Source organism: Rhinatrema bivittatum, chromosome 12 (genome assembly GCF_901001135.1).
Source record: "Rhinatrema bivittatum chromosome 12, aRhiBiv1.1, whole genome shotgun sequence".
Classification (NCBI taxonomy): domain Eukaryota; kingdom Metazoa; phylum Chordata; class Amphibia; order Gymnophiona; family Rhinatrematidae; genus Rhinatrema; species Rhinatrema bivittatum.
The window spans coordinates 25,862,585-25,877,315 of NC_042626.1; the positions used below are offsets into that span (position 1 = coordinate 25,862,585).

Here is a 14,731-nt window from a genome sequence, read left to right on the forward strand (position 1 = left end):
AACACCCCCGGTATCAGGAATAGGGCACTGTGTGCAGGAAGATCACAACACCCCCAGTATCAGGAATAGGGCACTGTGTGCAGGAAGATCACAACACCCCTGGTATTAGGGATAGGGCACTGTGTGCAGGAAGATCACAACACTCCTGGTATTAATAGGGATAGGGCACTGTGTGCAGGAAGATCACAATACCCCTGGTATCAGGGTTAGGGCACAAGTTCTAGTCACATTGACTGATCACATTACTTGTTTTGTCAAGCTACCAACTGTTTCCATTTCCCATCCCCCATATACTGTCAGTAGGAAACTTGGTAACATGAATAAATAAGAGGGCAGCCAATAGGAATACATATTCATTCCTAAACTGACCTTAACTGACCTGAAAAGTGTCAAATTGTATCATTTTCAGTTAGTGCGCACTAACTCCCAGTTAGTGCGCACTAACTCCCGTTAGTGCGCACTAACTCGAGTTAGTGTGCACTAATCGGAAAAAACGATTTTTAACGATTTTTTAACTAAAAAATCGTGCCTAAGACGATTTTCTTGCCCTGCCACACGATTTCTATCGTTAAGACGATATGGAAAACGATTCACATCCCTAGTAAATAATATGCCATCAAATTAACTATTCTTTAGTCTATTATATATAGAGGGGGCAACAATCATACTGGCCACATTTGTCCAAACTCTAAGGGTATTTTTTACCCTTGGAGTTTGCACCAATCAAACTGAAACTACCAGGTAGTTTTACTTTGATTATTTCCACTGGAAAAAGTTATCAGAGAGATATTCTGATAATTCCGCAAGCACATTTTCTCACTAAAGCAATGTGCATAATTTTGGAAATGCCAATACACATGTTGTTTTTCTCCTCTCCCCTCCCCCAACTTAGTCCCACCCTCGGAAACATCTAAACAATGTGGGTGAAATTCGGTGTTGTTGACCAACACAACTACCACAGGTCTTTGATTCGTGCCCTCATAAGATTTACATTCTAAAATTATAATCCTCTTATTAATACATTTCTTTTTTCATACTTGAGCATTCCAAACTTAGGCACCAAGATGAAAACTGTACACAGCAATTAAAGTATCAAGAGATGCTCAGGACTCGGGTTAATTCCATGCCAAGTGTCCTTCAACAGGAAGTGAATGAAATCTTTAACAGAATAGACAAGATGGTCCCCAAAGTCACTTTCACCCACATGGACAACACGACGAGTGCCAAAAACAGCAGAGCCACCATATTGAACCCCAAAGACAAGTACTGCATCAGGGATCTCTTATCTGTCCAAATCGATATGTATGATTACTTGGGTAACAGAAAGAAATATGGAGGAGACTTCTTAAGGCCAAGAATCTATTCACCAGATCTTCAGGCAGCAGCTTCTGGAAGGATTGAAGACCTGAACAATGGAACCTTTCTTGTGCATTTTACTTTATTTTGGCAGGGCAGAGTTAAATTTTCTTTAATGATATACCATCCCAGTGAAGGAATTTCAGCCCTATGGCGATCAAGGCATTCAAGTGATGGGGTTATAAGTTTCCAGGGCAAGTTTACGAATGGATCCCAGGAAGCCATCACTAAATGTGGTTTTCGGTTAGATGAACGTGACGAGCTGTGCAAATATTTGGATGAGAGGGATGAAGAATCCATACACTGCTTGAAACCTCTAAATCTACCTTGTGAATCTTTAACCTACATGAGAGGTGTGAACCACAATCCCACATATCTTACTACCTTGGAAAAGCAGCTCTTTGTTAGGTAAGCATTTGAAAGTCTAAGGTTCTCCAGATAAGGCTCCAGAATGCTTTGTAATCATATAACTTCAGAACAATATACTCTGAGATTGCACAAGGGAAAGTGGAGGATATAAAAGGAGTATTTTCATCCTGTTCGTTAAATAAGCACATAGAGCCATGGGGTAATAAAATCATATATCCAAGGTTACATAGATCCATGAGCAGTGTCAGGACTGCATCTATAGCTTTTAGAAGTTGCCCTGCCTTTCAGGTACTTTTTTATTTTTATGATAATTTTCATTTCTAAAATTTCTATCTTAAAAAAAGAAACTTTAAATTACATACTTCCGATCATTGAGCTCTCAAAATATTTAGCATCAGAGAGGATAATTTTCAAACAGACCATGTAGGCTAAAGTTTTGAAGCACTTTTGACTTGTAGACTTTAGCTTTAATTTTCAAAGCAGATTTATGCACATAAATTCACTTTGAACATTTGCAACAATGTGTGGAGCCAGTGCCAACATGAGAACGCAAAGAATTATCTTCTCAAAAGTAGGTATAACATTGTGGGGTAGGTTTTCAAAGGGTTACGCGTGTAACCTCTGAAAACCTACCCCAAATCCCCCCCCTGCGCGCGCCAAGCCTATCTTGCATAGGCTGCCAGCATGCGCAAAGCCCCGGGACACACATAAGGCCTGAGGCTTTCCTGGGGGGGGGGGGGGGGCGTGTTGGGGGGGGCGTGTCGTGGCCGGCGCATCATCAGTGGCGTGTCGTGGCCGGCTCGTCATCGGGGGCGTTCCCGCCTACCTTTGTTCCCCCCTACCTTTGTTGCACAAGTTAGGCCTGCCTTGGGCCGGGGGGGGGGGTTAGGTAGGGGAAGGTGCGGAGGGGTGGAACAGAGGCAGGGGGCAGATTTTCAAAGGGGTACACGCGTACCCCCCAAAAACCTGCCCCAAGTTCCCCCTGCATGCGCTGAGCCTATGTTGAATAGGCGCGGCGGCGCGTGTAAGTTCCGGGGCTTTTCTGGGGGGCATGTCTGGGGCGTGTCACGGCGGTGCATCATTTGGGGCGGGGCCATGGGCGAGATTCCGGCCCGGGGGCGTTTCTGGGGCATGGCCGAGGACTCCGAAAGAGCTCCCGCGACGGGGAATCGCGTGCATCCGGCCGGCGCGTGCGACTTACACCTGCCTCTGGCAGGCGTAACTTTTAAAGCAAAGGTAAGGGGGTTTAGATAGGGCTGGGAGGGGTGGGTTAGGTAGGGGAAGGGAAGGAAAGGTGTGGGGGGGTGAAAGGAAAGTTCCCTCCGAGGCAGGCTGCACGGTTCGGCACGTGCAGGCTGCCGATTTTGGGCAGCCTTGTGCGCGCTGACTCTGGATTTTAAAGGATACATGCTGCTACACGCGAATCTTATAAAATCCGGCTTTCTTTTGTTTGCGCCTGGTGCATGAACAAAAGTACACGCGGGCGTACTTTTATAAAATCTACCCCAGGCTGCGCAGCTCGGCATGTGCAGGCTTCTGATTTTGGGCAGCCTTGCGCTCGCCGAACCCGTATTTTAACAGATACGCGTGGCTACGTGCGTATCTATTGAAATCCGGCGTACTTTTGTTTGCGCCAGGTACGCGAACGAAAGTATGTGCGCACATAGTTTTATAAAATCTGCCCATATGTGTATTTCACATGCATACTTTCGAAAATCAAAAGCAAGTACAGAAATAATATCTCTGCTTCAATTCCACACCCCTCATGCCTCTTTGTACTGCACGAAAAGTATGCAGGTTTTTTTCTTTATTTAATTTATGAAATATAAAACTAAGAAAACAAATCTTGTACACCATGCATTTGTAAAACCAATCAAATTTCTTACAAACATAAACATTGATAGAAATGAAGAAAGAAAATATATAACACTCAATGCATCAGTGCACAAAGGGAGGGTGTTAACAAAACACAATACAAAAAAATCCAAGCAATAATATAGGAATCGCTGTAAAGAACTCTTTAGGAAATATTGGATAACATTAAGATTGGAGAAGAGCAGGTACTAAGTCTGCCTTGGCACTAATAAAGGCAATCATAAAAGATATACTTCATTTCACATTTCTATCAAAAATTAAGCTAAAACAAACCTCAAATTTGCAAAAATGTTAAAAGAGCTGCTCTGAGCCAAGCATAAGCAACTCATATTTTAAAATGGACCAATTGCTTGAATATGTGTGCCTGAAAAAAAGGGGCGGAATTAGGGCATCTCAGGGGAGTTCTGGGTCAGGGCCAACATTTGCACGCATAAATGCGGATTTTAAATCTAACATCCACAGCACATGTCACTTACTCCTGCTCATGATGAGGTGTAAATCTGCAGAAAACCTGTTTCAGGCCTAAAACGCTTGGGTGAAGGGTCTGGGTAAGCTGGAGACTGCAGGCTTGTGTTATGTATTTAGTATGATAGTACCGTAATCCACTATGATGTGCAAAGGAATTACAGGATATCAAGTTTAAATAAATAAATATTTTTGTTTGATGTGTAGCAAGGCTTAGTAGTGTGGCTGCCATGTTAATAGCCCACTTGAATGCATGAAAATAAAGGTTAACAAATAAAATATATGCATATAAGGTGATAATGTTTTTATTATAGTAAATAAATGATGGACGATAAAGACTAAAAAGGCCCATCTAGTCTGCCCAGACTACTACATTTCTTGTCTAGCTTTTTGGAAGCTATTATTCCCGTCCTCAGGTCAGAGCAGAAAAGAAAAGATGACATTTTGCAGAAAATATAAGGGAATCATAAAAAGAATTTCAATGAGAGCATAAGCCATCGGATTCTACTGTCTGTGTCCTTCTGATCACCCATCAAACCCTACCCCTTCACACTATCATTGGAATGCTTTTTAGGGTTCAGTTATATTTTCTGATATTATAATAATTTTTTGGTCAATCTATTCTAAGTCCCAAAATCTGATACCAATAAAAAGGTATAGCCTTACAGCTTTTACTTAATCTTTATCTCCATAGAATGATATAGAGAGTAACCAGGGCACCAGTACTTAATGCATGTATTGGTTTGGTTATTTTATTTTGCTTTGTGTTTTTTGTTTTGTTTATTTGTGCTGCTTCTCAGATTTACAGTTTTGTTTTTTTTTTTTTTTGTTTTAATGATCCAAAGGTCTAACATTGCTGTGGAAATCTCCAAATCATTTGAGTACATTGATGTTGGCAGTTGTAACAGTGAGTGTTTTTCCTTCGCTTTCTCTGTACCTTTTGGTGCCTGGTGCTCTAAGGTTGGTTCAGGATAAACCCTGCTTTTTAAATATCCTTCTCTGCTGAACAGCTAAGTTTTCTTAAAAATTCCTTTTTATTAAAAGGAGTTCACAATGGAGAAAACATACAGTGTAGAAACAATACACAGCCATATCTGGCAAACAACCCAGTAATGGGTAATGCATTTTCTGGCTAAATCTTGGCTGGATAAAAAAAAAAAAAAAAAGGGTGAGTAGAGATATGGCATAAATTTACATAGCTAGTTATCTGGATAATTCTGATTGGAAAGATAGCAGTCCTAAAGTTAGCCAGATAAAAAAAATAAAATAATAGTAACCTAACATGCAGAGCAGGTGCCAATCGTTCTCTCCTCAATTCCCTTCTTTAAAAAAAAAAAGTGGCCAAATCCCTATCTCCAACCCCTGAACCCCCAAAAGTAGTCCTTGGGTGGAATACAGAGAGCGTAACTTTCAAACCTATCTACAGCACAGCAGTTGCATTCCTATGTTGACAAGCAGAGATTTATGACATCATTTTCTAAGCTGTGTGACAGGAGCTGCACAGTTTATAAAATACTACGTAATTTTGCTCCGAAAATACACGCATAGACGATAACTTTTAAACAGCCACGTGGGTGTACATGTACGTGTGTTTGGCAGCTTGTGTGAATGGATGCAACTATTTTATAACATACACTGTATATGTGTGAATGATATAAAATCAGCTATATGCGTGTACATGTGCGTACAATTTTGTATGGATGCCCACTTGTGCCCAAAAATGGTGGTTCTGCCATGTAAGTAGGGAGATTTTATTAGATATGCATGCCAACGCAATTACCAGTTTCCCCAGTCCATTCTGAGTTCACTCAGGTAAAGGCTCCTGATTTCCTAACCCCCCCTAATTAACTATTGTCCCTTTTACTCTATTAGCCCCAACCCTTCAAACCCCACTAACTAGCCCAGATTTTTTTTTAAACTTACGCACCAACCAAAGAAGTAAAGTTACATGGTAGGGATCCCGGTGCCTGCTTGTACACGTAAATACTTACACACATACTTCAGGTTACAGACCCGGAATTCCCAAGCCTCACCCAAACTCTGCCTATGCCCTGTCCCTTTTTTGTAAAAATTTTCTTGTGTGTATACCAGTAGACATGTGCATAGTCACGTGCTTTTTTAAATCCACTCAGCAGATGCCAGCCTTACTTGTGCATGTAACTCCTGGCTTCACTGCATGTAGGACTTATAAAATTCACCTATCAGGTTTCAGTATACGTGATGCATGCAATAAGCACCATAACGCATGGTGTGAAAGATCAAGACCACACACCCCTCCCCCCTCTCCCACCCCCAGGTTTTCTTTCAAGCACACACCCCTCCCTCCCCACCACCAGGTTTTCTTTCAAGCACACACCCCTCCCTCTCCCACCCCACAACCACCAGGTTTTTTTTCAAGCAGCTTCCAAATGTTGTCTTGTGGCAGAAGGATATTTCTCACACCACCTACTTGGTCAGGATAAGAAACAAACACTGTAAGATCTGGTTGGTACATTTTTATTTTTACAAATATAACTGGTGGGGTTATTTTCCTAATTTTCCAGAGAGTGAAGACATCAAAAAAGAGAAATGCAAGACAGGAATGAACTCCCCATTCCCCAGTGGCTACTTCCTGAAAAATGAGTGGCATCCTGTTTTCTGCAACATGTTACCGTACAAAACCAGCAATGAGATTAATAGCTGCTTACAGGGGAAAAAGCTGTACCTCATTGGAGACTCAACACTGCGACAGTTCATAATGTACTTCACAGAGGTTTCAAAGAGTACGTTTTTCCCGTTTTCTTTTATTGAGGGGGCGGGCATTTGCTCTGGATCTACATTCTCCTTTGGTGCCTGTGGCAGAGCTCCTAGCACATGGCCCATCCTAGTGTCACACAGTAGCATCAGAGTGAACACTAGAGGCGTAACCAAAGCACCGCACTGCCTAAGAGCCTCCACCCCACTCTTGGTGGAAGTATCTGTAAGGAAATAGATTCATGTCCAAGGTTGCCTGATGGTCTCTAAGAGATGGACAACCAAGGTGTCAGTTTTGATGGCAAATTTAGCAACCTAGACTCAGATGTGTTTAGGATGAAATAGGTCCAAGAACTCTACAGTTAAAAGTGAATTTTAAAAGCTGGACACGCAGTGAAATTGGGAGATGGGCGTGCATCTAGCACTTGCGCATTCTACCCGATGTTTCCTATAACAAATAGTATTTCAACAAAAGAACATTTTTAAAGATAATTTTTTGGAGCCGTTGATCTGGGTCTAGTCATTAATTCTACACCTACCTTTGGACTATTTAACTTGGCCTTTGAACAAATATGACATTTTCTGGGCATGATTCCTATCTCAGATCTGCTCAGTTTACTGCTGAATTGTTTTTTCACATCTAAACATCTAAGAAAAGTGACTATATTAACCATGAAACTCAGAATGGGCACTTCATGAAGCAGATATTAGCCAATGATATCAGCTCCATAAAGACAGCATTTGGTGCTTTTTGTACCCTTTATAATATGCACCAATACATTTTTAAAAAGAGGTTATAAATAGTACTCAGAGCAAAATGAAGAAACCCTATGCACTGGTTAAAATTCAAGGGATGCCATTATAATTTTATACAAGCTGTTTTGAAACACCACCTAATCACTCTTGTACATTTTTCACATTGTGCTGTCTAAAAATACAAATCAAAATGAACTGAAGTAGGAGTTTGTTTCACTGATCTACACAACATACTCTATATCATAGAAATATTACAAAAGTAATTACGAATGCAAAACAATTGCATAAGTATTCACACCCCTTGTCACAGCAAACTCAAATTAGCTCCAGTTCAAAAAATTGCCTTAATATTTACTTTATTTATTTATTTATTTATTTATTTAAACACTCTTCTATACTGTCGTTAAGTTAGATAACCATCACAATGGTTTACATAAAGGCATGATAATGAAAAAATATGGGGGGTATAGATTACAAATTAATCATGTGCCAACATAGTTTATTATATTAATTTGTTACCGTACTAAGTGTGTAAGTTGAGCCTGTTTGTTAGGAACATATTAGGTGGTTTGAATATAATATTAATATGCATGTGTAGGTTAAAAATAACATCTAGCTTGGGGCGTCCTTATCAATCAACTGTTTTTCTCCTTCTATTTATCTTTATAAAAGGCTTGTTTAAAGAGCCAGGTTTTCAGATTAGTTTTGAATATTTTCAAATTTCTCTGCAGCCTTATTTTGAGTGGCATGGTGTTCCATAATACAGGACCAGCCAGTGACAGTGCTCTTTCCCTTACTTGCATGAGATGTGATGATTTGACAGAGGGGACAGATAGTAGAGCCTTATTTGCAGATCTCAAGTTTCTTTGAGGGACATGTATGCGCAGTGCAGTGTTAAGCCAGTCTGCTTTTTCATCGTGGATTAGTTTATGGATCATAGTGCCTTATATTGTATTCTTTGTTCAATTGGAAGCCAGTGAAGTTCAGCAAGTGTTCCTGTAATGTGGTCACTCTTTTTTTTTGCCAGTCAAAATTCTAGCAGCGGAATTTTGCAATATTTGCAGTGGCCGAATCGTGGATTGAGATAGTCCTAATAGCAGGGAGTTACAATAATCTGTGCTGGCGAATATCATTGCCTGTAAAACTGTGCGAAAATTGTTTAGCGTTAGTAGAGGTTTTAGTCTTCTCAGGATCATTAGTTTCGCATATCTTTCTTTTATTTTCTGTGAGATGTGTTGTTTCATGTTTAGCTCAGGGTCAATTATTACTCCTAGATTCTGTACTTTTAATGCTAACTCAACAGCTTGAATATTTTTGATTGTGAATGTTGGTTGTATATGGTGTATGTTTTTACATTCAAGGTGTAAGAATTCAGTTTTATCTATGTTTATTACCAGTTCCATCTGGTTTAGGAGCTGTTTGATTATTTCAAGATACATATTAGATAGTTTCATTGTTTCTTTAATGGTGTTTACAATGGATAACAGTAGTTATATATCATCTGCGTATATGTAGTGTATGATTCCAGGTCCAGCTAGTAGGTGACATACTGGGAGGAGATAAATGTTAAAGAGTGTTGCAGACAGGGCTGATCCCTGTGGGACACTGGTTAGCAGTGTGACTTTGTCTGAAAGTGTATTTTTGATTTGTACTTGGAAACATCTGTTTAAGTATGACTCAAAACATTTTATTATTTTATTAGTGAGTCATATTTCTTTCAGTCTATCGATTAGTATGCTGTGATTTACAGTGTCAAATGCTGCGGAGAGATCAAATAGGACCATAATGTAGTGTGTTCCTGTGTTGAAGCCTGTTAAGATATTATCTGATAGAGCTAATAGCAAAGTTTCTGTACTGTAGTGTTTGCTGAATCCATGTTGTGCTGGGTATAATATGTTGTTACTTTCAAGGTGATTTGACAGTTGTTTTTGACTGTTTTTTTGATTAGCTTGGCTATTAGGGGTAAGTTGGAGACTGATCTATAGTTGCTCAGATTAAGGGGGTCGAGGTTCTTTTTCTTAATAATTGGTTTGATTATAGCTCCTTTCAAGGTATCTGGCATTATTCCTTCATCTAGTGAGAGGTTGATGATTTTAGTTAATGTTGGGGTTATTGTGTTGGCTAGTTTTTTAAATTCTGTAATGAGTATGGTGTCAATTACGTGGGTAGTAGGGTTCAGTTGATTAATAATTTTTTCGACTTCAAAATGAGATACCTCCTCAAATTCTGACCAGATACTGATGTCTCTAGTGGGCATCTTAATCTCTTGTTTTGTAGTGTTAGGGATTTTCTTTCTTAGGTTCTCAATTTTGTCTTTAAAGAATTGGGCTACATCATTGCATTGGTTCTCTTGTAGGGTTAAGAGATTGTTTGAATTGTTGCTTGTTAGGTTTTTTACTATGTTAAATAGGGTTCTGGCGTTATTTGCCAATTTTTTCTATTTTTGAGCTGTAGTATTTCTTTTTGGTGTCTAAAATTGGTTTTTTGTAGTATGCTAGTTGTTTTCTGTATAAATAAGGCCCTTAATAGGGTAAACAAAGTCCGCTTGTAACTAAGCACAGTACCTGAGCTTATTAAAATATGCCTGGATGAAGAACTGAGATCTTTTTGTTATAGGACATGAATTTGAAGCAAAAGTCAAAACATGCCAAATAAGAAGCTGCTGATCAAACTCCAGGATAACGTTATACAAAGATATTAAAGGGAAAAGGCGAGAAGAAAATTTCAGTATGTTTGAATATCCCTTGGAGCACTGTCAGGTCCATCATACCTAAAGTGGAAACAGTTTGGTACCACCAAGACACTGCCACAGTCAGGCTGACCCTCCAAAGTCAGTAGCCATGGGATAAGGAAACTTGCAGAAGGTCACTGCGAGGCCTAAGATTACTTTGGCTGAGATGGGGGAAAATGTTAACTGTTCAACAATTTCAAGATTATGCCAAAAATTTGCCTTCTATGAGACAGTGGCAAGAAGGAAGCCATTGCTGGAGAAAAGCCATATGCTGTGCCTCATAACATTTGCAAAGAAACACTTGTTAGGCATTGCACATATCGGAGAGGGTTTCTGTGGACTGATGAGACCACAGTGGAACTTCTCGATCTCAGTGCTAAGTGATAATGTGTGCAGTAAAACAAACCCAGCACATCACCCTGTTAACACCGTAAGAACATAAGAACATAAGAAAATGCCATACTGGGTCAGACCAAGGGTCCATCAAGCCCAGCATCCTGTTTCCAACAGTGGCCAATCCAGGCCATAAGAACCTGGCAAGTACCCAAAAACTAAGTCTATTCCATGTAACCATTGCTAATGGCAGTGGCTATTCTCTAAGTGAACTTAATAGCAGGTAATGGACTTCTCCTCGAAGAACTTATCCAATCCTTTTTTAAACACAGCTATACTAACTGCACGAACCACATTCTCTGGCAACAAATTCCAGAGTTTAATTGTGCGTTGAGTAAAAAAGAACTTTCTCCGATTAGTTTTAAATGTGCCCCATGCTAACTTCATGGAGTGCCCCCTAGTCTTTCTATTATCCGAAAGAGTAAATAACCGATTCACATCTACCCGTTCTAGACCTCTCATGATTTTAAACACCTCTATCATATCCCCCCTCAGTCATCTCTTCTCTCTTCTACCGTCCCAACAGTAATGCAAGGTGGTGGCAGCATTATGTCGTAGGGCAGGGAGGCTAGGAAAGATTGAGGGAAAGATGGAGGTTGCAAAGTTCAGGGAAAGCTGGATCCTCGAGGAAAACCTCTTCCAGTCTGCCATAGACCTAGGACTGGGGACTGGGGAGAAGATTTTCCTTTCAGCAGAACAATGATCCCAAGCACAAAGGTTCAGCAGGAAGAAAATGAATGTCCTTGAGTGACCCAGTCAAATCCCGGACCTGAATCCAATATCAAATCTATGACAGGCTACAGGCCAAACATGATGCTCAGTCAGCCTGAAAGAGCTTGAGTTCTTCTGCAAAAATAAATGAGTATAAACTGCACCATCCTACTGTGCAAAGTTGGTAGACATTTATCCAATCTGTTATTGCTGTAAAAAGGGCTTCCAACAAGTATCAAGTGTGAACATTTATGCAATCAAGACTTTTAAAAGCAGGGATGTTATTCTTATTTACTTTTGGAATATAAATGTTCTTTTATGATGAAAGTGTAACATGTGTTGTGTAGATCAGTGATACAAACTCCTTCTTTAATGAATTTTGATTTGTATTTGTTAGACAGCAGAATGTGAAAAAAGTACGAGTGTGAAGAATTATAAGGCACTGTGTAGGTAACCAATATATATAGAAACATAGAAATGATGGCATAAGAAGACCAAACGGCCCATCCAGTCTGCCCAGCAAGCTTTTGCACTTTTTCTCTCTCATATACTTATCTGTTACTCTTGGCTCTTAGTAACCTTTTTTATTCTATTTCCCGTCCACCCCCGCCATTAATGTAGAGAGCAGTGTTGGAACTGCATCTAAGTGAAATAGCTTAATTAGTTAGGGGTATTAACCACCGCAATAAGCAAGCTACACCCATGTTGTAATTGTTATATTGCACACATTTTAGTTTCTAGCCTACAGCAGAAGAGTTTTTCAAAAGCATAAAGATTAGAGCAGTTTGCTTTGCAATGCCAATGACAATCTTTCTTTTCCCTTAGATATGCAATATTTTAATCATCCTTACACAGGATTTGCTTTTTGGGAGAAGACTCTGCTGGCTCTCAACATGGAGAAGAACATTTATGTACACTATAAGAGGCACGGATTTCCACTGGAGAGTTTTGAGTTCTATTATTTCATGGAAGATGCATATACAAGTCGGCAAATCGATCAGCATGCTGGAGGCAAAGACACCATTATCGCCATCACCATGGGCCAGCACTTTAGACAGTTTTCCCTTCACCTTTACATCAGAAGAGCAGTCAATATTCGTCGAGCTATAGAACGCCTCTTCCGTAGGAGCCCACACACAAAAGTAATCATTAAAACAGAAAATACAAGAGACATAAACACAAGTGTGGAAAGACTAGGAGAATTTCATGGTTACACTCAGTACCTTGTAATGAAAGAAGTGTTTTGTGGGCTTAATGTTGGTTTTATAGATGTGTGGGACATGAGCAATGGTTTTGCTACTGAGAATGTCCATCCGCAGTTGCATGTTCTTCAGAGCATAATAAGTCTGGCTTTCACATATGCCTGTTAACAAACGTGCATACTAGTAATAGTAATATGGTATTATGTTGTCGCAATAATATAGCACATTAACCTAACATGTGTATTTTCAAAATACAATATCATTACAACTTCTACTAAGAACATGCCATACTGGGTCAGACCATGGGTCCATCAAGCCCAGCATCCTGTTTCCAACAGTGGCCAATTTCAATAGCACTAGTAGGCATATGTATAGATAAACAAAAGACAGTACCTACTCCATGGAGCTTAAAATCTAGTTGAGACACACAGATAAGACATAATGCTCTAGAAATCACTTGACAAGTGTAGTAAAACACACTTAACATGAGTAGGTCAAGAGCGGGAGCAGAAAGGGCTTTGGGATTTAAAAGGAATCTTAGAGAGAGAAGTCTTAACAATGGGACTTGAATATGGCCAGAAAGGGAGCAATATGCTTGAACATAGGGAGGCCGTTACAGGCACTCAGTGCCTCAAGAGAAAAAGTATTGAATCTTGAACTAGCCATGGAGCAGATGAGCACAGAAAAGAGCAGTTTGCCCGATGAACAGAAGTCACAAGGAAGGTATAGGGCAGATAAGAGAGGAGAGGTACCATAGAGTGCAGGAAGATCACAACACTCCCTGTATCAGGGATATGGCACTGAGTGCAGGAAGATCACAACACTCCCGGTATCAGGGTGTTCCGGACCGCCGCTGAACGACCTCCTGCAGTCGATCTCCTGCCGGCGCCATTTTCCGTACGGAAAACGATTCGCGGCAAGAAATCGCTCCCGGAACCCCGCTGGACTCCCAGGAACTTTTGGCCAGCTTGGGGGGGCCTCCTGACCCCCACAAGACTTGCCAAAAGTCCAGCGGGGGTCCGGAACGACCTTCTGCGTCGAATCGTTTTCGTCTATGGCCGCCGCCATTTTGCGGCGGCCATTTTGCAAAATGGCGCCGGCTGAAGACAACAGGATTCAATTGAGGGGGTCGTTCCGGACTGCCGCCGTTCTGGACCACCGCTGGATCCCCAGGTAATTTAAAGCATTTGGGGGGGGTTCGGGAGGGTGGGGGATTTAATTTAAAGGGTCGGGGGTGGGTTTTAGGGGGTTTTAGTGTGCCGGCTCACGATTTTAACGATTTTCACGATAGTTTACACACCCAAACGGCAACAATACGATTCCCTCCCCCTCCTAGCCGAAATCGATCGTTAAGACGATCAAGGACACGATTCACATCTCTAATAATCATACATGTGACACTCAGTGCAAAAGACTGGAAAGCCTCCCTCTCGCTGCTGGACTGCTGTCTCCATCTTAATTTTGTTGATTTGTGATTGAGTTAAAATTTCTATGGGAGTAGGAATGTAAAGCTAATTTAAAGTACTTTTTAGTCTACTATTTTATATTTGTTTGTCAATGTCTTATTGACTTTTGTTTTGAATTAAATTCCTTCTGTATAAAATTTGTAATAAATTTATAGTAAGGGGCTTTAAGGTACGGTGCGCGCTTCCGATCCTCTTCTGCTGCATGACATGCAAGGACTTTGGAAGCTGAGGCTGTGGAGCTTCAAGTCTAAAACGCTTGTGGTGATCTCTGGAGACCTTTCCCAGGGGCTGCTGGGTAATGTATGCAAATGAGCCTTCCAGTCCTCTTCTGTTCCCAGATATAGGCATTATTAACTTTTTATTTCTGCTGGTTATGCCCCTTCCTATATAGCTTACCATCCCTCTGACTTTGGCCAATACCTTATCATGCTGTTTCTCTACCTTGAGATTCACAGACACTAACACTCTGAGATCTTTCTTCTGGCGCCGGCGCTACCTTTGCCCTCACTATGTCATACGGGCGACGGTCGCCCGTATGACATGAGGGCAAAGGTAGCACCGGCGCCATTTTGAAGATTGGCTATACGGCCCGCGTGCAGGAGGTCGCTCCCGGACCCCCGCTGGACTTTTGGCAAGTCTTGTGGGGGTCAGGAGGCCCCCCCAAGCTGGCCAAA

The 14,731-nt window shown here is 40.9% G+C and overlaps 1 protein-coding gene across 1 annotated transcript; it reads left to right on the forward strand.

The window, feature by feature from the left end:
* The first annotated feature begins 1,027 nt into the window (after positions 1-1,027).
* LOC115074599 (NXPE family member 1-like) lies at positions 1,028-13,015 on the forward strand. Its single transcript, XM_029574178.1, has 4 exons — positions 1,028-1,764; positions 4,911-4,972; positions 6,609-6,827; positions 12,215-13,015. Exons 1-4 carry the CDS (start codon positions 1,100-1,102, stop codon positions 12,757-12,759), a joined length of 1,491 nt encoding a protein of 496 aa, XP_029430038.1. The 5' UTR covers positions 1,028-1,099; the 3' UTR covers positions 12,760-13,015.
* Positions 13,016-14,731: the final 1,716 nt, after the last annotated feature.